A 25,539-nucleotide genomic window follows, 5' to 3' on the forward strand; every position below is an offset into this window, starting at 1 on the left:
ATTGGTAAATGATAGATGGAATTGTAGGGAATAGCCTCTCCTTATGGATTTAAACTAGGCATGGGCAAACTTCGACCCTCCGGGTGTTTTGGACAGGCCTGCTGGGTAGGCTGTTGGGAATTGTGGGAGTTGATGTCCAAAACACCTGGAGGGCTGAAATTTTCCCATGCCTGGTTTAAATAATGTCGAATTTTCGTCAAGGCTGGGTCCATCCCCAAACGCAGGCCTGAAGGGGGTCACGGTTAGAAGGAGTCATGCTGGCAAGGAGTGATTAGAGTCAGAGCCTTCTAGTTCCCATGTTGTATTAATGTATGTGCATGCATATGCACCCACACAAACACGCCAGAGCAGTAGGGCAGGGATCTTCTATCTATACATACACAGACATGTATCCCTTATCCATGAAGCTTTCTCTTCCAGACTTTAGATGGTGGTTTAAATGTTATTCAGCTGGAGACTGCTGTTGGTGCTGCTATTAAAAGTTTTGAGAATTCTTTGGGAATAAATGTGCCTCGTAGCCGTTTCCTGCCTGTCAAGACCACATCTGATCTTCTACTTGTGATGTCTAACCTATATAGCCTTCATGCTGGATCTTTAACAATGAGTGAGAAAAGGGAATTTCCTACTGTGCCACTGGTCAAACTGGGAAGCTCTTTCACCAAGGTAAGCAAAGGTTTGTGGGTAAAACTTAAAACTATTTTATTTTCCAGTCTACTAGCATAGAACTTGGGTTCTTACAGATTTAACAGCTGACCTGTAAAAAAAGACAATTTGAGTGTTTTAAGTGCACTGGTTTTCCAGTATAGTGCTGGTGCCACTTTCTACTTCTCTTTTCCATCTGGGTGAATTAAACAGAGGAGTTGTTGGTAAGCGATTTATCTGCCTGCAGAGATCTTATACTGGCTCTGCAGTCTAGAGATGCGATAGTATTGGGGTTTTGTGTGGTCATGTTCTAGTAGCACTTTCTCCTGACGCTTCACCTGCATTTGTGGTTGGCATCTTTAGAGGATCCTTCCCTCTGAAGATGCCAGCCACAGATGCAGGTGAAACGTCAGAAGAAAGTGCCTCTAGAACCACGATGGCGAACCTATGACACGTGTGTCAGCACCGACACGCGTAGCCATTTTCGATGACACACAGCCGCATGCGGCCGCATACAGAGAAGATGGGACTGCATCCCAAGAAGGACATTTCATCCTCAGCTCCTACACCAGCATTTTTCTATAATGCTGAGATATATGGCATTATAGAAAAAGCAGGTAACTTAAATAATTAGTTTTTGGTTTATTAATTACAGTTATATATTACAATAATATATTTTTCTTATTAAACTATAAATATCATGAAATTATGGGTTTTTCTTGAAGTGACACCCCACTCGAGTTATGCTCGGTTTTTTGGCAAGTATTGACACACCAAACTCAAAAGGTTGCCCATCATTGCTCTAGAACATAGCCTTACATCCCAGAAACCATACAATACTCCAGTAATTCTGGCCGTGAAAGCCTTTCACAACACAGGCTCAGTATTGTCAGTGGAAGATCCAATGGACTAGGAGGCCTCCAAGGTCATTTACCCAGTCCTCACTCAGGGTCAAACTGAGTCTGAAATGACTTGAAAGCACACAACAACAACAATCCTATCTCATCAGCTAAAAGCAGGCCCACACGTCCCATTGAAATACTAAGTTTATATTGGGAGAGCTGATACATATGAGAGTGAGTCAAACATTCTTTGTACTTATATGAAAATGTTTGTTGGCCACGCTGTCTCATCAGTGCTTTCTTTAGAACACCGCATTTTCCCTAATCACTGCTGTGCAGTTTTGAAAGTGTTGCATCACTTTATTTGCAACTGCAGTGAAAGAAAAAAAGCCACCTCCTTTGATTTGCACGAAAGAAGAACAATACTGAAACATTATCAGAAAAAAGGTTCAACAGTCATCAGTGCTCATTTCATTGAGATGCTCACTGAAGAGCTGAAGAGTAAAATTGAGGCAAGGTGCAGAGGACTGCTATCAAGGGGTGTTCTGTTGTATGATAATGCATGTCTGCACACTGCTGCTTTAACTCTCTCTATAGTCCTGGCCCCATCAGATTATTGCCTATTTGGGACCTTAAAGAAGCCCCATGAGAACACAGATTCATGTCTGATGAAGAGGTGAAGACAACAGTTAATTCACAGCTAGCAGCTCAGCCCCAAACATTTTTAATAAGGGGAATACGAAAGCTGGTTGACAGATGGACAAAGTGTTTTGAAAAAAGCAGTGAGATGATGTCAAAAATGATGCAGTTGTCTTTTTTTTCTGAAAGCTGATTAAATTCTACAGCCAGAGTGTGTATAATTTTTGACTCACCCTTGTATAATGGAACAAAAGATACCAAGTTTGCAGTTAACATGCTAAATCGTATCCTCTGTTTCGGTTGATCTTTGAAACATCCCCTTCCTCCTTTGGTATTTGGAAACTATCTCTAAAAGGCATTCATAGCCCTCTAGAGTTGATTTGTGGTGGGGCTATCTGCTAAATTAAAGCTTTTCATTAGCTGAAGCCTAGCATTGGATGCTGCTCAGTAGAAACACAACACATACTTTGCATTTTAGTGTAGTATTTTAACCATATCCCTTCTCGGAAACTTGCACTGAATGGGAAGTCTTTAGCTGTTTTGTAACTAGTCTATGTTCAAAAATGAGAATATAGTTCTCCTATGCTGTCTCTAATAGTCCTAAACCTAGGTTTAGGGCAGGGTGGAAGGCTGTATAGCAGGAGGCCTCAAACTAAGGGCCGGATACAATCCTCCAAGGTCATTTACCTGGCCCTCACGCCAGAGAACAGGAGCAGAATTCAAAACGATCTTGACAGATTGGAGAGATGGGCCAAAACTAACAAAATGAAGTTCAGCCATGACAAATGCAAGATACTCCACTTAGGCAGAAAAAAACAAAATGCAAAGATACAGAATGGGGGACGCCTGGCTCGAGAGCAGTACGTGTGAAAATGATCTTGGAGTCCTCATGGACAGCAAGTTAAACATGAGCCAACAATGTGATGCGGCGGCAAAAAAAAGCCAATGGGATTTTGGCCTGCATCAATAGGAGTCTAGTGTCTATATCCAGGGAAGTCATGCTCCCCCTCTATTCTGCCTTGGTCAGACCGCACCTGGAATATTGTGTCCAATTCTGGGCACCACAATTCAAGAGAGATATTGACAAGCTCAAATGTGTCCAGAGGAGGGCAACTAAAATGATCAAGGGTCTGGAGAACAAGCCCTATGAGGAGCGGCTTAAGGAGCTGGGCATGTTTAGCCTGAAGAAGAGAAGGCTGAGAGGAGATATGATAGCCATGTATAAATATGTGAGAGGAAGTCATAGGGAGGAGGGAGCAAGCTGTTTTCTGCTTCCCTGGAGACTAGGACTCAGTGGAACAATGGCTTCAAACTACAAGAAAGAAGATTCCATTTGAACATGAGGAAGAACTTCCTGACTGTGAGAGACGTTCCCAGTGGAACTCTCTGCCCCAGAGTGTGATGGAGGCTCCTTCTTTGGAAGCTTTTAAACAGAGGCTGGATGGCCATCTGTCGGGGGTGCTCTGAATGCAATATTCCTGCTTCTTGGCAGGGGGTTGGACTGGATGGCCCAACTCCATGGTTCTATGATTCTAAGTCTGAAATGACTTGAAAGCACACAACAACAACAACAACAAATCCTATCTCATCAGCCAAAAGCAGGCCCACACTTCCCACTGAAATACTAATAAATTTATATTTGTTAAAATTGTTCTTCATTTTAATTACTGAATTGTTTTAAGTGTTTTTTGCACTACAAATAAGATATGTGCAGTATGCATAGGAATTCATTCATTTTTTTTTCAAATTATAATCTGGCCCTCTAATAATTTGAGGGACTGTGACCTGGCCCTCTGTTTAAAAGGTTTGAGGACCCCTGCTGTAAAGTGTCACTGAAGTTTCTTGACATTATACAGCTCAATAATGTCTTTGCTTTTCCTGTGTAGATGTCACATACTTCTAACGGGAAGCTCGTGATACTTCCTTAAAAGCTGATTTGTTTCTAGAATTTCTTGTGAATTTTGAAAAAAATCGTAGAGAGATGTTTGAGAGTAACATACTTCACTTTCTGTTTTCTGAAAAGGTCCAAGATTACCTGAGGAGATTTGAAAGTATCCCAGATATGCTTGAACTGGATCATCTGACTGTTTCAGGCGATGTCACCTTTGGCAAAAACGTAGCATTAAAGGTTAGTCTTGCACTTCATTGGTTATATGCTTGGTCTTTGTGCATTTTGTTAACATGTACAAAGCATTGAATCCCATGAACACTGACAGACAAAATGTGATGGCTGTGTTGTTGTTTAAAAGTTAACTGTTGCATACCATTTTTGGCAAGATTTACTCTGGGTTGTTGTAGCCTTCGACAAGATTTACTCTGTTTTGGGGGAGCAGTAGACCTTAAAGTTAGAAACAGATTTTGTACGAGTCCAGTTCAGCATACAAAAATAGATCTTATTAGCACATTTAAAAATACTCTAGCACAAACTGTTGTGAAAGGTTGAGCACACAATACAGTATGTTTAAAATCCCTACCTTAATTGAAACCAACCTGTGCAATACTATTTTATATTGCAATACTTACATTGCCATTACAGAGTAGGCAATGAAATGCTGTTAGTATCTTTTTCTCCAATCATGTGCCACTGCGTAATATAAAACACATATGTTTGTGCATATACATGTGTGTTTTCTTGCTTAGTATTACATCCCATAATTATCGAGAAGCCTGGAAAAAGCAGTGAGAATGTTGGGGAAAAGTATAAAGTAAAATCCTAATGCAAGTTTTAGAGTGGGAATCAGGGCAATAGCTATTTAACTTTACTTGACACATTCAGTACAGTTCTTTCTTTCATTTTTGTAAATGTCAGTGCGAATATGTGTTCAACGTCTACTGAATTATAGAGTTAGAAGCAAACATAGGGGCAACTCAGTCCAAACCCATTTTGGCATGCAAGAAAAGTCGGTTGGTCCCAGCTTGATGGCAGTGCACTACATAAGGCTGTCAAAATGCCAGAACTACCTGCACTAGACATAAGAATCCATTATCAGAACAATGTATTTATTCAGTCAATTTGGATGTCTTTGATTACGCACAGTAACATTAGAAAACCTGGCATAAACTACTGTCTCTAAATCATATTCCTACTTCATATACCACGGAGGATTTTATGTGCATGCGCTGGCTTGGCCATTCGTTCAAATGTTTGCAAATTGACATGATCACACTCTCTCAGCCTCAGAGGAAGGCAAATGTAAACCCCTTTTGAATGTATCTAGCCAAGAAAACCCTGTCATGGGGTTGTTAAGTCAAAACCTTCTTGCAGGCACACAACATGGCTCAATTAGCAAAGTGGCACACCAAAACTCCCGGTGGCGCAGTGGGTTCAACCCTTGTGCCAGCAGGACTTCTGACCAACAGGTCAGTGGTTCGAATCTGGGGAAAGCGCATTGAGCTCCCTTTGTCAGCTCCAGCTCCCCATGCAGGACATGAGAGAAGCCTCCCACAAGGATGGTAAAACATCAAAACATCCGGGCTTCCCCTGGGCAACATCCTTGCAGATGGCCAATTCTCTCCCACCAGAAGCGACTTGCAGTTTCTCAAGTCGCTCCTGACAAAAAAAAAAAAAGCATAGTTGAGCTAACGTTAAATAAGCATAGAGATTTCATTCCAAAGATGACTTCTGTATCTTTGGGATGAAACTACATGATACTTCTTCTTCTTCTTCTTCTTCTTCTTCTTCTTATTATTATTATCATCATCATCATAATCATTATTTATACCCCAATAACATCTTCTGAATTACTCGGTGCAGCTTACAAGAGGCCAAGGCCCAACACATCAATAAAAAAACAGCATAACAAATACAAATATTCTAATTGTTACTGTGCAAGTTCTGAAAGACAAACGCCTGAAAAAAGGTGAATGACATGAATTAATAGTTGGGAAATGAAACTACAAGTTCCAGTGCATCTTCGAAGCAATGCTAAATGCTTAGCATCAGTTTCTCTGCATGAATTGTATTTGACAAGTTGCCAATCTGCAGTTAAAAAAAAATTACTGTATTTCATCACATAATAGTCGCATCCCCTTTGGTATTGTGATGTTCTCCACGTAAAAGTTGCAGCCTTAGTTCACTCACTCAGGTGAGTGATTTATGGGTGCAACTGCTGTTTTGGTATTATAGGACTTGACTCAGTTGAGAGCGAAGTTATGCCCCGCAGCACCACGGAAAGAGGGCAGGCAGGCAGGGATATGAGTTCACTCTCCACCCGCCTGGCCTCTTTCCCTTTTGACCCTTGCTGCATGGGCCATGTAGTTGTCCCCTTTGTATCTCAGAGGGGAGAGGCAGGCAAACCCGAGCTATGCTTTGAGGCGACAGCCATGCGGGTGGGTGAGAAGCTATTATGTGTTGAAAGCCACATATTTGTCACAGCTCCCCCCCCCCCCCATTTGAATGCAGATAAAAAGATTCATGTCATTAGGTTGACCACTAAAATTAACAGTCATTTAAGGCCAATCACTTTAAAATAGCATCTAACTATATTTTCTGTATTCAGGGAACCGTCATCATCATTGCAAACCATGGGGACAGGATAGATATCCCACCGGGAGCTGTATTGGAGAACAAAATCGTCTCTGGCAATCTCCGGATTCTGGACCACTGAACGGATGGTGGCCATCGACTAGCTCTTCTCAAGTGGAAAAACCCATAGGCATTAGAATTGTTCACGGAGGGTCTCCTTAGCTTATCCACTCACTGTACCCACAGTATTATTTTCTCAGTAGTTTTTCTGTACTTTCTTTTAGCTGAAAGAACATTTGAGATGCAAATCTTTACAATTATAATGAATGAACTGCAGAATCATTTAAAGTGCAATATTGTTTGTCTTAAGAGAAGACAGGCAGCTCTTGTATAAGAAGTTTAACATGCTAATGATGTTGAATACGTTTTAAATTGCTTGTAACTGAAAAAAAAGCTGTGAAACAATATGCTGTTAAGTGAAACAATTCTACGAAGTGTACTCATAACTGAACACCCAGATGTTTTGCTACCAAGACAAGCAAACTTTTTGAAGGTCCAGTACTTAACTGTTAACATTATTGCCTTCTACTGTTGATATTTCAAGCTGTACCATTCATGGCAACTTCTTCCTATTTAGAGATAGACCAATACCTCACTTTTACTGTGCTCTAAGAAGGAGTTGATCCTCTTCTGTGTTCACTCATCTGCAAAGAAGCATTGAAAACATTGGCTCTCAATCTTTGGTTTTCCAGTTGTTTTGGACTTCAGCTCTCAGAAATCCCAGCCCTTACCAGCTGTAAGGAATTGTGGGAGTTGTAGGCCAAAACACCTGGAAGACCAAAGGTTGGGAACCCTTGGTCTAAAGCAGTGGTTCTCAACCTGTGGGTCCCCAGATGTTTTGGCCTACAACTCCCAGAAATCCCAGCTGTTAGGATTTCTGGGAGTTGAAGGCCAAAACATCTGGGGACCCCAAGTTGAGAACCACTGGTCTAAAGGGTTACTTCAGTGACACCCCACAATCATTCAACATTTCTCTTTAGCTATTAAGAGCTGTATTTTACGTTTTAGCATAGGAGAGATCACTTCTACTGCATACTTAGGTTTATACAGTTAAATTGTGCATTGACACACACGTGGAAAGAAATCCCACCTGAATGTGTACAGGTACTGAAATAAACAATATCACCTTATAACTGGATATTTTGGTTTTTTATATAATTGAAAAGTTCTTCTCTTTAACAGCTCATTTTACAATTTTATTTTTTGATTGACAAGACTTCTGCTAATACTAACAGAGAGGCATGCCTGTTTTAAAGCAACCATAGGCACACAAAACATGGTATCATTGTACATCATCATCATCACGAGAGTAGGCACTCACCGGGTTTAGGTAAAAATGCTGTGAGGTGAAATACACAGGCACTTCATCACTTAATACAGGCAGGCTCCAGCCTGAAAGATAGCATAATTCCCCTCCATGAATTAGTTTGTACCACCTTGACTGCTGCTGCTGCTCCCATGAGTGCAGTTCTGTTTACACACTTAAGCAAGTCTAACCAGATGGGGAGATGGAAAATAACACTGTTCTACAAATTTTCAGTTTTTCTCAGTTACGGAAACGAAATGTGTGTGTGCCATTTCTTAATAAATTTAACATGCTGAATTCAAATATAATAATTAAATGTGTTAATTGGCTCTGGTTTTTATGCAACAGCTATTTCCATTTTCTCCACAATAGGTAATTCGTTAATATTATGATAATGCACCTAACCTTACTGCATGTATATAAACCGTGAATATTTACTAAATTTTAGTCAAATTATATTGCCAATAGTTTATACATGAGAAATATTTATTTAATTAATCTATTGCAATGTTTCTCAACCTGTGGGTCCCCAGGTGTTTTGGCCTACAACTCCCAGAAATCCCAGCCAGTTTACCAGCTGTTAGGATTTCTGGGAGTTGAAGACCAAAACATCTGGGGACCCACAGGTTGAGAACCACTGGTCTATTGTTTATGCTTGTGCAGCAAGAAACTATATTAGTAGGCCTAGTGCAGTTGAAAAGTCTGAAAGTTTAAATGTTGCTTTAATCGTGACTTTCGTTTATATCCTGTTTGCTTCTCTTGACTTTTCTTTTGTATTCAAGGAAAGGATTGTCTCTTACAATGCTCCAGCAGTAGTCTGACAGCATTGACGGAGTCCATTTGCCTTGATATCTTTTTTCCATAGTGTTTTATTTACACACGTGCAAGGCATAACTACAGTAAAAAGAACAATGTAAAACGATGTTTAATGATACTATCTCAGTCCTCAACTGACTGACCCTCACCGTTCAAAAGTCTGGCCTTATATAGGGCTTTCTGGCTTTTGCACACGGCAAAATCAAACTTTCTAGAGTATTCTAGAATCTTCCATAGTGTAAGTTGCAACATGCATTTTTTCAACCATACGTGATCACGTGATTGCTTATATCATAAAAACTCGAGCCAATATACATTTTTAAATGTCATTTTTGTTTTCAGCACCCCAAAATCATAAAAGAACAGCTATTTTCAAGCCCGCAACTTTCTAGAATCTTCCATAGTGTAAGTCGCAACATGCATTTTTTCAACCATACGTGATCACGTGGTTGCTTATATCATAAAAACTAGAGCCAATATACATTTTTAAATGTCATTTTCGTTTTCAGCACCCCAAAATCATAAAAAAACAACTATTTTCAGGCCCGCAACTTTTTCTCCGTTGAACAGTGTAATGGGAGGTAAGAGTTACGTGGAAACTGGAAAGTTGATAGTCCATGGAAAGGGCTAAGAAGTGTTCAAAAGTTAAAATTACTGATCCTCGATCACCATAATAAAAATACTTCAAACGATCATGTCTGGCATGCTTTACGTGAAGAGCGGCACTTTCAAAATCTGAGACGTAATGAAAACACTGCCCTCTGGTGGCAGCACGTGGAACAAATGCACCCTAACAAATCTGAAGCTGTGTAGGTAATCGAGACTTTATAGAAACATCTGTAAAAAAATAATTTAACAGTATTTATAGTGAAAACATTTTCATAGAATTCAACAGCAAGAATTTCCAAACTGTACCATCATCATTAAATAAAGGTGAGACACCATTAAAATTCCATTGTACTAGAGGAAATGCAAAGCATCCTTTTAATATAAAGATTTACAGAGCACTCTCTAGACAACAACAGCTGTGTTACAGCTATGTATTCTTTTGGATTTGGTCCAAAGAAACCTGAGCCTGTTCCAGAGAAAACGAGAAAAAATGCACAAGAATCTGATATTTTCCTTCCTTAAAGGACTCTGTCCCAAAGTCAGTTCTGTAGGTAATTTCCACCCCATTTCAAAAGTCTGTTCTTCTGGGTCCCACATATTTATCTTCTAGGAAGAAGCCAGCATCCCGTGAGAAGAGAGAATTCTTGCAGGATTATCACCTTTTCTGTTCCCAGATTTCTGCCATATTTAAGTCCAGTGTTTGAAGCCCTTTCAAAGCTTGGAGGTTTCCAGTGTAAAATGCTACATCTGCTGTAACCAACCTAGTGGGATCAAAAATAAAAGAATTATTGTATCCATTCTTCACCCACACTAGACTAGACACTGCTGGCTTCCTGTTTGTGAATGGTGATGTAGTCTTGAGTGCCACAGAAAAAAAGCCAAGCTACTTAACAGTTTTTCGTCTCATCTTTCCCCCAAATGAGGTCAGGTTTGGCCTTCAAATGTATCAGGCATGAAGCAGAAGCAAAATGGGTTTTCTAAAAAAACACTTTATTAAATGGATGTTTAAGGAGCTCCACTGGCTGCCGTTCATCTTCCGGTCCCAATTCAAGGTGCAGTTTCTTACCTACAAAGCCCTGAACGGTTTGGGGCCCACCTACCTGCGTGACCGCATTTCTGTGTACGAACCCACACAATCTCTTCGATCATCAGGAGAGGCCCTGCTCACGCCCCCACCTCCTTCGCAGGCGCGACTGGTGGGGACGAGGGAGAGGGCCTTCTCTATGGTGGCCCCCCGACTCTGGAACTCACTCCCCAAGGACATCAGACATGCCCCAACTCTGGCAATCTTTAGGAGGAGCCTGAAAATGTGGTTGTTCCAGTGTGCCTTCCCAGAATAAGGAAAATTCTCAGCAACATGCCCTCAAAATGCACTTTACCACTTATTTAGGACTGACTGTGTTCCCTCATCTCTCTTTGAAAACCCTGTTCATGCCCAGCATTATTTTTTAAATTTTAAACTATTACATATGGCCCGGCCATAGGTTTTTTAAATGCTTGTGTGCAACTTTTTATGGTTTATTATGTGATTTATATTAATTGTATTGATTGTTTTGTTATTACTTTTGTTTACTGATATACTGTGGGCTTGGCCTCATGTAAGCCGCACCAAGTTTTATTATTATTACTATTATTACTATTATTATTTTTAAAAAGGCTACTTACCTTACTGTTACATCCACCTGTATTCTATTTCTACTGCAATTTTAATTACAGTTCAGCTGTGCTTGAATATTAAAAAAAATTAAGGAAGGTTCGCTTCAGAATTTTCTTAAAAGGTAAAATCTGGATTTACTAAAATTTCTGTGATCCAGTTTTCTTGTCTAAACACCAATGCACAATTCAGATACATGTTATCTGTGTCCATTTTCTCTACCTATCTTCCATCTTTTGAACTGTGGTGTTGGAGGAAAGTTCTGAGAGTGCCTTGGACTGCGAGAAGATCCAACCAGTCCATCCTCCAGGAAATAAAGCCCAACTGTTCATTGGAGGGAAGGATACTAGAGACAAAGTTGAAGTACTTTGGCCATATCATGAGGAGACAGCAAAGCCTAGAGAAGACAATGATGCTGGGGAAAACAGAAGGAAAAAGGAAGAGGGGCCGACCAAGGGCAAGATGGATGGATGGCATTCTTGAAGTGACTGGACTGACCTTGAAGGAGCTGGGGGTGGTGACGGCCGACAGGGAGCTCTGGCATGGGCTGGTCCATGAGGTCACGAAGAGTCGGAGACGACTGAACGAATGAACAACAACAACAATCTTCCATCTGTCAATATGTTTTTTAAAATAATCTACTGCAGACATAAGCTTACCAAATAAAATTAATCCATCGTTTTTAATCCAATAGTCTAGTTCCAGTGCAGAATTCACTGTGCATTTTTGCAGTCCTGTCGTCTTGCAACAGAAAAGTCGACAAAACACAAGAACACTAAACCACAGCACTGAAAAATTGTGTCACATACCCATTTTGCGGTCCTCCATCGTTGACTACATTTAAATGGGCCAACTGCCTCTTCAAATGAAGTTTGTAGCTTGCATTAATTCGTAAAAATAGCATCTAGAGGGTGAAATAATTAAAAGCTGTTACAAATGTTTATTTTATTCAAACGAACTCAATCCCACCGTTCTAGTTTAAGGCACCATCTCATTCATAAGCCATAGTGCATTCTTATCAGCACAGAAACTAAGGATTGCAGTATAAATAATGGCTCTTTGGAATAATTCCCAGGATCACAAGGCTAAACAGAAGTTTGTGTACATTTAATATGCACATATGCTCCTGTATCATTTTTTTCTTCTCTCCCAGGTACCAGTTGGAGTCTGAGGGGGATTCTGCTTTCCGATTTGAAACTGCATCCTTACAAAATGATTTGGTGTGATATGATTTTCAAAGCCCACTAAAACAAAACTGATTTCATGTACCTTTCAAAAATATATTCCATTTTTAAATAGATATCTTCTTTCATTTGTTATAGTAAAGGTAAAGGTTTCCCCTTTACATTAAGTCTAGTTGTGTCCAACTCTGGGGGGTGGTGCTCATCTCCATTTCTAAGCCAAAGAGCCGGCGTTGTTCGTAGACATCTCCAAGGTCATGTGGCCAGCATGATTGCATGAAGCACCATTACCTTCCTGCAGAAAGCGGTACCTCTTGATGTACTCACATTTGCATGTTTTCGAACTGCTACATTGACAGAAGCTGGGCCTAACAGCGGGAGCTCACCCCACTCCCCGGATTCGAACCGCCAACCTTTCAGTCAGCAAATTCCGCTTCTCAGTAGTTTAACCTGCTGCACCATAAGGGGGCATTTGTTATACCCCTTCAAAATGTGGGACATCTTTATGCCCTACACTATCTGTACTAAGAGCACACAGCTATTGCAGACATGTGTTGCAAATTCAGAACCATTTTAATGATGTTATATAAAACTGGTTTTCAGCATACAGGTGCCAATAACTGAGCTAGCCCCGAGCAGTGTTACAAAGATAACAGACCAACATTCAAAGTAGATTTTTAATGAGGCAAGGAATTTATAGTTAAAAAGGGAAAAGGGAGGGGATGGTAGCATGAGCAGACACATCTTTTTTGTTTCTTTTTATAAGATTCCGTAACAGAGAATTTTCCTGAATCTCTATTTCTAATTCAGAGCAACGGTCTTATTTATTTATTTATTTTACAGTATTTATATTCTGCCTTTTTCACCCCGCATGGGACTCAGGGCGGGTTACAATGTACACATACTGTACATGGCAAACATTCAATACCATAAACACACAACATATATAGACAGACACGGCGGCAATTTAATATACAGCTTTTCATGAGGGTATTCTGGTCACCAGGGGAGCTGTCGCTTCACCGGCCATTTGTGACACTGATGAAGTACTTCCTCATTCTTTGCATGCTTGCTGGAGATGTTTATGGCCTCGTAAATTAGTTAAATTAGCCTCCCCACATAAGTGGTACCTAAATTTCCTACTTGACAGATGCAACTATCTTTCGGGCGGCAAAGGTCGGCAACAAGCTACACAAATTGGTCGGAAGCTCACTCTGACCAGGGCTGGCTTCGAACTCATGACCTTTCAGTCAGTAGTGATCTTAATGCAGCTGACTCGCAGCCAGCTACGCTACAGTCCTGGTGCCTTCCCATTTTCTGTCCTGTTTTCATCAATCTAGTGTTACAAGTTGCAGGTTAGTTAGTATCAAGGCTGAATTCTACTCAAGAGTAACTGCTAGGCCAATACTTAAGAGGGCCGCAGTGGGGCAATGGGTTAAATCCTTGTGCTGCTGAATTGCTGACCTGAAGGTAGGCAGTTCAAATCCACGGGATGGGGTGAGCTCCTGCTGTTAGCCCTAGCCCTTGCCAATGTAGTCGTTCGAAAACATGCAAATGTGACTAGATAAAAAGGAACAGCTTTGGCGGGAAAAGGCAAAAATATGCTCCAAGCAGTCTTTCCGGCCACACGACTAGGAGTTCACAACGCTTGACCAGCAGGAAGAAAGCAACCCACCCCAAAAGGCTCACCTGTGTTTGTTCCTCGGGAAGAAGGTCATATATTGCCTCATGCATCTTTGCCATCTGTTTACATATGTTCCTGAAGCACGTAGAAGGAACAGGTGCCTTCACTTCATACTGGGAACACAGACAGGAAATGGAGTATTGATCTGGTCGGACAGATTTCAGCTATTTCCTTTTCTTTACAAATCAAAACTACACCTATCTAAGCAGACTACCGAATCAATGGAACTAATGCCAGTGCTGAATTACTGGTTTCTGACTGATAACCATCTACTCTAGTTGAGAGTATCAACTGGATTTAGATCACAGTGAGGAAAGTTCTGATTAAAAGCAAACACTTCTTAATATTCTTTTCCTGATCATTGCTCAAGCTACTTATTTGTAAATGTGGTGTTAAATAACACTGGGCAACACCCATTTTTATGCCCCAAATGTTAGTCCCGTTTCAGGATGTATTTGACTTGCTGATACCAAAAATGGGACCAGTTTCCTCCTATCAGCTCTTGTTTTTGAGATACAAAACATATACACGCCTTTTTCTGCTCTCCCATAAATAACCATAGCTAAGAAACTAGAGCTGTTGCAGTCTATCCAATACAATTTCCTGAATCAGCACCCCAAATAACCCCAGAAAAAGGTTTAAAAGGCATAATGAAAAAAAATCAACATGTTGACTTTGTATAATGTAATTATTACCATGCACAAACTTAAAATGCAATTTTTTAAAAATAATAACTGCAAATGCAGCTTCTACACAGAATACAGATTTACTTCCTGAATAAGAAAGCAAAATACATTATTATAGTAATCTTATGTACACTGTATAACTAAACACAACTGAACACAAAAGGGGGGCTGTACAACAGCACATTGGCAGATTTATTATACAACTTCGGGATACAACAATCGTGGAGATAAAGTGTGTTTTCAGAATTGTTTTTGTCCTTTCCTAATTAAATTGACAAATATAGACTGTGGTGGCTACTGACTGGTCAAATTTCCTGGTGTGACGCATGTGTAAGACTGCAATGCTAGTGTAACAAATGTAATGAAACAAATTATTATGTTGTATGCATAAAATGCATAAACTGATAATTTAAAAACGTCTAGCACTTCATACATCTGAAGAAGGAAAATATATATCCTATCTGGGTTGCTGTGAGTTTTCTGGGCTGTATGGCCATGTTCCAGAAGCATTCTCTCCTGACATTTTGCCCACATCTATGGCAGGCATCCTCAGAGGTTGAGAGGCCCGTTGGAAACTAGGCAAATGGGGTTTATATATCCATGGAATGTCCAGTGTGGGAGAAATGACTCTTGTCTGCTGAAGGCAAGTATGAATGTTGCAATTGGCCACCTTGATTAGCACTGAATGGCTTGGCAGCTTCAAAGCCTGGCTGTTTCCTGCCTGGGGGGAATCCTTTGTTGGGAGGTGTTAGCTGGCCTTGATTGTTTCATGTCAGGAATTCCCCTGTTTTCAGAGTGTTGTTCTTTATTTACTATCCTGATTTTAGAGGTTTTTTTTAATACTGTTAGCCAGATTTTGTTCATTTTCATGGTTTTCTCCTTTCTGCTGAAATTGTCCACATATTTGTGGATTTCAGTGGCTTCTTTGTGTAATCTGACATGGTGGTTGTTAGAGTGGTCCAGCATTTCTGTCTTCTCAAATAATATGCTGTGTCCAAGTTGGTTCATCAAGTGCTCTGCTATGGCTGACTTCTCAGGTTGAGTTAGTCTGCAGTGCCTTTCATGTTCCTGGATTCGTGTCTGGGTGCTTACCAAGTTTCCAACAGACCTCTCAACCTCTGAGGATACCTGCCATAGATGTGGGCGAAATGTCAGAAGGGAATGCTTCTGGAACATGGCCATACAGCCCAGAAAACTCACAGCAACCCAGTGATTCTGGCCATGAAAGCCTTCAACAACATCTCATATCACTATTGTAAATGTCCTCAAAATGAAAAAAAATGCAAGTTAGTAAGAGCATTCTGCAAAACATTACCTTCGAGAGCAGCTTGTCAAATAAACTATCCATTATGGCTACAAGCTTTGCTGAAATTTCTGCTATGTGATCATGATAATCCTGCAAATAAATGCATATGTGTTATTTATATTTCTCATTTAGGGAGGGTGCTTTCTGAAGGCACATATCCAGAAGTGAAAAAAGAAGAAATAAACAAAGAGCAACTGCATTGTGCTTTTCTGCCCCTCTGCTTTCAATACATAATAAGTATCTCTTATTCAAGATGCTTAGACCCATAATTATTTAGATTTTTTCAGTTTCTGTAGTATTTGCATGTAGATGGGACCCACATCTAATCATGAAGTTAGCTTATATTGCATATACAACTTGCACACAAAGGTTGTGTACACCGAACCATCAAAAAACAACGCTATCACTCTCTCAGCTACCAATGTGGACAAATCAGATTTTGGAACATTTTGGATTTCTGGATAAGGGATACTCAACCTGTATTGTTCATTGATTAATTCTCTCATTCAATTTATACCTCTGTTTCATCAAGGAACCCCTGGAGATGTACTTGTAAGGGTTTATTTATTTATTATTTATTTACCACATTTATATACTGCCCCTCTCAGCCCAGAGGTGACTTGGAGTGGTTCACAATTGGCAACAATTTGATGCCTCAACAATTATAACAAGTAAAACAATAATAAAATACTGTTAAAAACATTAGCATACAATATAAGAATATATATATTAAAAAACCGTATAAAGCTTCAAAAACATTATCGTGAGCGTCTCGACGTCAAGTCATTATTCAATTGGTTTACAGTTAGTGGCCTGGCTGATTAACAAAGTTTCTCTTTGGCTTCTTCTACACTGCCATATAATCCAGATTACCTGATTTGAACTAGATTAAATGAGTCTACACTACCAGAAAATCCAGTTCAAATCAGATAACCTGGATTTTATATGGCAGTGTAGATAGGGCCTCAGTCTTTGCAACCTACTCACTGCTCCCACATCACCAGGTTCTCGGGATAGTTGAAGACGCCTTTGCTTGCCCTACAGTCTGGAGAAGGCAAGAAACTGCCACTCTTTCTTAACCCAACCCTCCTAATATTGATGCCAAAGGAAGATGAAATATTAACTTTGCCTCAAACCCTTTTGCTTTGTTTCATTTTATCCCTAATGCCCTCTTTTCCCCAAAGCCTTCACTTTCTGAAAGATTCAAAGAATAATAATAATAATAATAATAATAATAATAATATAAAATAAAACTTTATTTACACCCCACTACCATCTCCCCAAGGGACTCAGAGCAGCTTACATGAGGCCAAGCCCAACAGCACCTCTCTCACTTACTCAATTTGGAGAAGGGAGAAAATGAAATTAATTTTTCTCATTGTTTCTTATCTTAGCCAAACCTCCATGAAAGTGAAGGAAAGCTTAGCACATTCTTCAATTCCTCTAATAAACACAAAAAGCTTAGGAGGATGACACTTTCCCCCTTCACTTAGAACAGTGTTTTTCAACCTTCCTAATGCTGGGACCCCTTAATACAGTTCCTTATGTTGTGATGACCCCCAACCATAACATTATTTTCGTTGCTACTTCAGAACTGTAATTTTGCTATTGTTATGAATTGTAATGTAAATATCTGATATGCAGGATGTATTTTCATTCACTGGACCAAATTTGGCACAAATTATACTCCCAAATTTGAATACTGGTGGGGTTGGGGGGGACTGATTTTGTCATTTGGGAGTTGTAGTTGCTGGGATTTATAGTTAAACTACAATAAACAAGCATTCTCTACTCCACCAACTATAGAACAGAACTCCCATGACCATGAGAAACTTAACAAACAAACAACAATTGGTGGGCACTGATGTTCAGCTTTGAAGTTGTAGTTCACCTATTTATTTATTTATTTAGAACTTTTATATACCGGTCTTCTCACCTCCAACGAGGGACTCAGGCCGGTTTACAACAAAGGAATTCATACACAATAGTTTAAAAACATCACATCCAATAATACACTAATATAAACACATTAAAGTACTATCATATAATTATATAAGGCCAAATTGTTAACATAAAATCACTATTCATCCCCATCCGTCCATGTGGTCAAGAGTTATTGCTTCACTCATCAAATGCCAAATTCCAGAGCCAGGTTTTCACCAACTTTCTAAAGGTCAAGAGGGAAGGGGCAGTTCTAATCTCCAATGGGGGAGAGTTCCAGAGCCGAGGCGCCACCACTGAGAAGGCCCTGTCCCTCGTCCCCACCAGACGCGATTGCGAGGGTGGTGGAACCGAGAGCAGGGCCCCTCCAGACGATCTTAACAACCTTGATGGTTCATAGGGGAGAATCCGTTCGGACAGGTAAACTGGGCCGGAGTCGTTTAGGGATTTATAGGTCAACACCAGCACTTTGAATTGTGCTCGGAAGCTAATTGGCAGCCAGTGGAGCTGGCGCAACAGAGGAGTAGTACGCTCCCTGTACCCTGCTCCCGTTAGTAATCTGGCTGCCTACATCCAGAGAGCACCGTGGACTCTAACAATAATGTTTCTGGATCAAACTTGGCACAAATACTCAATATGCCCAAATGTCAACACTGTGGAGTTTGGGGAAAATAGATCTTGACATTTGGGAGTTGAAGTTGCTGGGATTTATAGTTAATCTACAATCAAAGAGCACTCTGAACCCAGCCCATAAGGGATCTGCATCAAACTCGGCATGCTACTTACATGGCCAACATTGATTACTAGTGGGTCTGGAGGAAAGAGAGAGAAGGACAAAAAGAAAGAGAAGGACAGGCAGAGAGATAGTCAGCCTTCTCTGCCAAAAGAGTTCCTAAGACCATCAGAAATATGTGTTTTCTCATGGTCTTTGGCGACCCCCTCAGACTATATTTAGGAAAATGGGGAAAAAACCAGTAACCCATTTTGATTCTTTCTTCTAACATACCGTAATTTAAAGGGAAATTGCTTGGGTAGGCGTTTTCACCTATTTGCCCTTGCCATGCAGAATTATAGATGCATAATAGAAGAATAATGCTTAATCTGGAGAAAAGGAAAGTAATCATTAGAAGACTATGCAAATGGCTACTCAGGTTGCATCGGAGGAGAGGAGATATTCATTTGCATCTTTTCAAAAGCCCCTCTGGGGGGTCCTAAATGGTTACTCATACTTCTTTATGGAGACCGTCTCTCAATTTACAGCAATGATGGGTAAAATGTGGCCTTCCAAATATTTTTGAACTGCAACTCCCAACATCTTTCGATCACTGGTTGTGCTGCCTAAGGGTTGTTGTCCAACAACATCTGCAAGCAAAAAAAAATGCACCCAGAAATCCCAGACATTTTACATTAGACTAGAAACATACATACCTTAGTAATGTGATCAAAATGTCTCAACATGCTGAACTGTTTGGGTTGCAGGCGAGCCTCAAAATGGGCTCTGATAACAGGAATGTAGTGCACTATGAGTTGAAGGCAGCGTGACGAGAGGGCTGTGGGGAAAAAAAGGGAAAAATCGACATAGAATAACTATGAACAGTCCCTCTATGGAAGCTGTAAAATAATTGTATATGCAGTAATCTGAATTCATTTTAAGAATCCATTACTAGTATAGACCTGTGGCTTGCTGAGCCAAAATACAAATTATCACCTGATGGGTGTTTTAGATAGAAGGCATTGATTTTAGAGGCTGAATTTAAACATTTAATACTAAGAATTCTAACACATGCATTTTTTCATTTACTTCCTATAAACTATTAAAGTGCCAAAAGTGAAAGTATAACCCCCAAAAGGCTGCAAACGGGAGGGAGTTAGTTTTATAAAAATTAAGTGGAGATTACACAATCACAAAGTTTCAAAGTCGGACTCATACCTAAATTTTTGGTAGTTATTGTTTTCAGACCAACCACTTGCAATGCGCCTGCTCCAAGCACCAGCTGACAGCTTCTTGAGTTGAAATACTGCATGAAGACCAGAGAACATAAATAGTCACCTATGAGGAGTGGCTTAAAGAGCTGGGCATGATTAGCCTGAAGAAGAGAAGGCTGAGAGGAGATATGATAGCCATGTATAAATATGTGAGAGGAAGCCACAGGGAGAAGGGAGCAAGCTTGTTTTCTGCTTCCCTAGAGACTAGGACAAGGAACAATGGCTTCAAACTACAAGGAAGGAGATTCCATCTGAACATGAGGAAGAACTTCCTGACCGTGAGAGCTGTTCAGCAGTGGAACTCTCTGCCCCGGAGTGTGGTGGAGGCTCCTTCTTTGGAAGCTTTTAAACAGAGGCTGGGTGGCCATCTGCTGAGGGTGCTTTGAATGCAATTTTCCTGCTTCTTGGCAGGGGGTTGGACTGGATAGCCCATGAGGTCTCTTCCAACTCTGTGATTCTATGATTCTATGACCCAGAAACTGATTAAAATGTGACTTGATCTTTACTAAGCATATTTTCTCATTCACTGTATCATAACAAAATCCCACATATGTTAGATGTGGAGAAGCTTGCACTGAGGTTGTTCACATTGAAACCCGCCCAACTTTATAGATGACCTAAAATTAATTATAGAGGATATAATACGGTGCTCTGCCTACAAACAATGCATAGAAAGCATTCTGGTGACACTGTAAAGTTCAAAATTCCATGTTTTCAACTGTTAATAATAAAGTTGTTTCTCCCAAATTCCATGCATACCTATTTAGACTAATTGCAGATTTAATTGAAGCTTTTATCTAAAATATAAGGTGAATAATGATATTCAAGAAATGGTCTTTGGCAGGACAATCTCTCTAAGGCCAACCATGAAGGGTTGGTCGGGATAAAGAGGAAGGAAGGAAGGAAGGAAGGAAGGAAGGAAGGAAGGAAGGATATTTAGTTTCTAAATAAATATCTGCATTTTACAACACAACAGGGGGAGCAGTACCTTCAGTAAATCGGATAGGCGAGTAAGCATATCAGTAGCTATTGATGGGATGTTATCCACACACTGGCAGTACTCAAGGATGATTCTAATTAACAACAACACTGTCCTGAAAAATAAAGACCCAAATGCATAATTTCAGACCACGTCTGAAGTCTATAGGACAGTCATTCAATCTACATCTTTAAAATGCCTTACCTTTAACTTACTCTTTTTCACATGTATTGTTTTGTGAGCAACACTTCGTGACAATGGCACAAGATAAATTACAATCTTTTGCTGCTGGTGGTTTTATGGATTTATTTGATTGTGTTTACTTTCATTTGATTTTAGGGCTGTTTCAATGGCCTTTAACACTCAGACAAGACATTACTAACAGGACAGCATAGAAATTATGTATAAAACCATGCATCAAAATAATAAATGATTTCATTTCTTGATTAGTTGTTTCATATAGATCATACGTATTTCAGGCATTTTATATGATATGCCCAATATTATTTTATCATTATTAACCACTGTACATGCATGATCAAGAAAAAAGACACTTAATTGCCACCCTGAGTCGTTTTCAGGCTGATATGGGCAAGATAGAAATAATGTAAATAAATAAATAAATAAATGTATCATATAATTTTTTTTAACTTTTTAGTTTTTTCAGCAAAAGGCTGCATGAAGCAGTGACTTCCAAACATCAAATAAACAATACAGGGGTGGTCTGCAACTAAAAAATTCCTGGGCTTTGATTTTGGAGGAATGCTAATTATCCAATTCAAGCATGGTCTACAGATCAAAGGTAAGAATGTCAATACCTGCTTGTCTTTCTTTAAAAAGCGAATTGCACGCAGAAGCCTTATTTTGCTTAGTGTTCATTTTCATAAAATCTGTATTCTTTTAATATTCAAAATTACCATGCAAAATATACAACAGATTAACTTATCAGAAAGAATAAAAAAGCACATCTTACCCAACGACAGCATATTTTTGACCATCAACAATCAAGAACTCAGCCGGTTTTCTTTCCTCAGGTGCTAGACAAGTGAAATATATATATTTTATAAAGTATAGCTAAACACAATAAAAAGCCCACTGTATAACTTTTGTATTATTATCATAATCATCATCATCATTTTTTTCTTCTTTTCCTTTTTTTCTCTTTCTCTTCTTTATTTCTACCCTTTATCTCCAATTTTTCTTTCAACCATGTTCACCCACTTTCGTTGTATAAGAAACCAATTATCGTAGTCATGTTAATGACTTTTTATCCTGGAATAATGTGTGATGTCATCTTATGTTTATTTGTTTATGTTGAAGTCATGCATTAATAAAAATGAATTGGGGGAAAAAGCCCACTGTAATTGTTTGGAAAAAGACTTGTAATCAGGTAGAGGTGATGAAGAGATGCATGCAGGGAAGTAACTGTAATTGTATTCTGGCAAGTGGGAATGTTGAGGGCGTGAGAGGCAATTCCTTCTTTCTTCTTCTTAGCCCAGGACAGAAATCAGTTGGGCTGCCGGAGGAAGAAAGAGGTATTGTAGGCTGCCGCAGGAAGCTCCCATTTCTGTCTGCCTCCAGTAAAATAATCAATAGTTTTTCAGTCTAGTAAAAAAAATGGAGATATTTATAATGAGATGGGGATGACCAGTCATGGTGCTGGAGAATGTAAGAGAAAAAAAGGTATGGGAGTTCCTGCCAAAGCTACCCAGCTCTGGAATCATAGAATTAGGAGAAACCACATGGGCATCCAGTCCAACCCCCTGCCATACAGGAAAAACACAATCTCAGCATCCCCAACAGATGGCCATTCAGCCTCTGTTTATAAGCCTCCAAAGGAAGATTCCACTGAGGCAGAGAGTTCCACTATTGAACAGCTGAATCTGTATGTGGAAAACAAGATCCACAAAGAAGAATGTCAATAACTCTGGTGTTCATACTTCAATTAGCTGCTTCAACTGACTTTTTAGAAATATAATCAGTCAGCTCATGCCCCCACAGAGTCATTCCTGGACCACACATGATATCTTACAGGTCATATACTTCATTCCCATCTCAACATTCTCCTGGAAGCAGCCTGCCTTGAAGACTAAGGCCAGGGTGGGACATAAAAATCCCCCAACGTGTTGAAAGGGCATAAAAAACAAAGATATCTAGAAAGAAATGGTATAGATTTCTAAAAAGTACATAAAAACAGTTTTGTTTTAATAGGTTTTTAAAATCATATCAGACAAATCATGTTGTAAGGATGCACTTTTAAATCAGCAAGCAGAATCCTCCTCAGACTCCGACTGGATATCCCCAGGGCCAAGGCTTGCTGATGAACAGTAGTTAAGTGGATACTCTTACTGCTTTCACATTTTCTGGAACTCTAACGATCCTAGGTTGGCCAGGGATTTTCTTTGCAGTGTGGATCCAGTTACCCAAATATATATAAAAAAGTCCCTAGCAAAATCGTTCTCCAATCTGGTACAGATGCATTTCGACCAAACAGGAAGTGTGTATGGGACACTCTCTGCGACATTGTCACAGAATGGTTGTTCTCATAATACACTTGAACAACAAAGCCCTGATGTTCACCAGTCTAACTCATAATGTGTGCTGAAGACGGCAGAGCCTAACCTACTGAATTAGACCTCTCCCACCTCTAAATCCCCACTACAGGCCACACAGTGCCCCTTCGAAATAGGGGAGATCTTTGTGTCCCACCCTATATAAGCAGTGCAATCATTTTTTTCAAACTACATAGAGAACCGATCATAGTTTATAACTTCAGGGGACACTGATAATATGCTTTAGTGCTCATTTGCAAAATCAAGGACATGCTGGAGAAAGAAAGAGAATGGGGACATGAGATTAATCAGAGGAAACAGTGACACGAAACCCACCTCCTGCTTTTTTCTCGGGTAAAGCAATTTTGCCATCTGATATCGAGTCGACAAGATCTTGAAACTCAGCTGGAACATCAGCCTGCTTCCAACGCTCGTTATCTAGCAGAAGGCTATTTATAAACATAAAAGAAAGAGGGTTTGCAGGAAAAGAAAAAAGAATACATTGCCTTAAAGTCTTTCATGTCTATAGTGATCTGCAGGTTATTGCCAGGGAGTCGAAATCATAAAAGACTCAGTTGATGCAAATACAATCAATGACAGATTCTCCAGAGATCTGAACTGGCAAGCACCAATGAGGATTTTAACCCCTTCAAGATGACTAAGTCTTATGTCCAGTTCACACATACAAGGTGAGGCAGCATAACTTCCTTTTTTAAAATGCGTGCCATTCAGTTGGTTGAAGACGCAGTGGAGCGCTAGTGGTCTCGTTCGAGAGGCGGGAGTATAAAGTTTTGTCCTGACACAGTTCAGTCGCCATCATGCGTTGGAACAGTGAGGAGCGTGCTTTTGCCGTTGAGGCCTACTTTTCGAGCGGATTTGGAGTGGCCGGCCCGCTCTCCAGATTTGGCCCCTTGTGATTATTTTCTATGGGGTTTTTTGAAATCCCGTGTTTATGTGAACCGTCCAATGACCCTACAAGATTTGAAGACCAGGAAGAAATTGGCAACATAATGCCTGCTATGCTGGCAAGAGTCATGACAAACGCCAGAAATTGGTTTACTCAGTGTACGGAGGATGGAGAATAGGGGACGTCACCTACCTAATTTGATCTTCAAAACTACATAAAACAAAACTTTAGGTATGCGCTTACTTTATAAAAAAAATTCTGATTCATACAATGGGTTTTATTAAGTTTTGAAAAAAGGAAGTTATGCTGCTGCACCCTGTATATTAAGTTTTAAAAGACAGTCTATTTCCTCAAAATACTCAGTGTCCAAAAACAAAAGGTATGTTGGTGTAGCATCTTTGCATTTGAATACTCCAACGCCACTTGTATATCCAAACATTTTGGCTATAACTACCTTGGTTTTTTAAACAATGCGCTGAAGGGAAAATTCCTTACTATTCATCTCATGGAATCATGATGAGTTCCTGCGAAGGTTCAAAATCAAAAATGGGAGATGAGTAGGCTTCTGGTGTTTGGGGTCAAATATGACATGTCCTGCATGGCTCCCTCCCTTTCTCTCTTCCACAGAGGCTTTTCCAGGTCTTGTGATACTAATCTTCATGGAATTCCTTAATCCACCCCTTGCTGCAAATTTCACCTCTCTTTAATCAATCCAGCTTCACACTGTTAAGTATATGCTATTGTACTATATCTGCATTATTAATGGCAGTTTGGTGTTTCCTGTCATAAGGTTATATCATATAAAATATCTGTATAATTACACATTTTGATTGAACATAATATGAACTTGACATAGGAAATATACAGTGAATACATGTAGGGTTTATATAAATTGGGCTCTACTATAAAATTGGTTATGAACTGGGGAAAAAGGAATGTAATTTAGGGAATAACTCTGTACAGAAGAAATCGAGAAGCCATTTTCAAAGACCAACAAACCGCATCATATTGTAAGATACACAAAGAAAGATACCTGAGTTTAGTTTTCCGTTCCTCGTGGAATCTATTTACAAATCTGTTAGCTTGACTCTGAAGCGCACCCCTCAGTGACATACTCTTCCTACCACAGATCTGTTCTGTATCCAAGATGAAGGTTTCCATTAGACGCGAAAGAGCAACAAACTCTGTGGAATTCAATTTCTCCAGGAACCCGTCCTACAGATCAATTGAGGCAGTGGTATTATAGTTATTTCCATTCCTAAACTGCCCAAAGTCCAAACAATA

The 25,539-nt window shown here is 39.8% G+C and overlaps 2 protein-coding genes across 3 annotated transcripts in view; one reads left to right on the forward strand and one right to left on the reverse strand.

Annotated features, from left to right (window-relative positions):
* Positions 1-7,781, forward strand: part of UGP2 (UDP-glucose pyrophosphorylase 2) — a 34,753-nt gene extending 26,972 nt beyond the window's left edge. For both annotated transcript variants that reach the window (XM_060784529.2, XM_060784520.2), the window contains exons 8-10: positions 421-663; positions 4,147-4,251; positions 6,623-7,781. In XM_060784529.2, the coding sequence (XP_060640512.1) occupies positions 421-663; positions 4,147-4,251; positions 6,623-6,730 (456 nt within the window). In that variant the 3' untranslated portion in view covers positions 6,731-7,781. The remainder of the gene's footprint in view (positions 1-420; positions 664-4,146; positions 4,252-6,622) is intronic.
* A 1,939-nt stretch (positions 7,782-9,720) lies between these two features.
* The window catches only part of VPS54 (VPS54 subunit of GARP complex), a 46,631-nt gene continuing 30,812 nt past the window's right edge, over positions 9,721-25,539 (reverse strand). Inside the window, exons 15-24 of the mRNA XM_060784507.2 lie at positions 25,289-25,470; positions 23,685-23,797; positions 21,770-21,833; positions 20,806-20,911; positions 19,762-19,849; positions 19,260-19,381; positions 15,900-15,980; positions 13,904-14,011; positions 11,843-11,937; positions 9,721-10,140 (exon numbers count right to left, since the gene is read on the reverse strand). Of these exons, the coding sequence (XP_060640490.2) occupies positions 10,035-10,140; positions 11,843-11,937; positions 13,904-14,011; positions 15,900-15,980; positions 19,260-19,381; positions 19,762-19,849; positions 20,806-20,911; positions 21,770-21,833; positions 23,685-23,797; positions 25,289-25,470 (1,065 nt within the window). The 3' untranslated portion in view covers positions 9,721-10,034. The remainder of the gene's footprint in view (positions 10,141-11,842; positions 11,938-13,903; positions 14,012-15,899; positions 15,981-19,259; positions 19,382-19,761; positions 19,850-20,805; positions 20,912-21,769; positions 21,834-23,684; positions 23,798-25,288; positions 25,471-25,539) is intronic.

This window comes from Anolis sagrei, chromosome 1, assembly GCF_037176765.1.
Source record: "Anolis sagrei isolate rAnoSag1 chromosome 1, rAnoSag1.mat, whole genome shotgun sequence".
In the NCBI taxonomy this organism is placed as follows: domain Eukaryota; kingdom Metazoa; phylum Chordata; class Lepidosauria; order Squamata; family Dactyloidae; genus Anolis; species Anolis sagrei.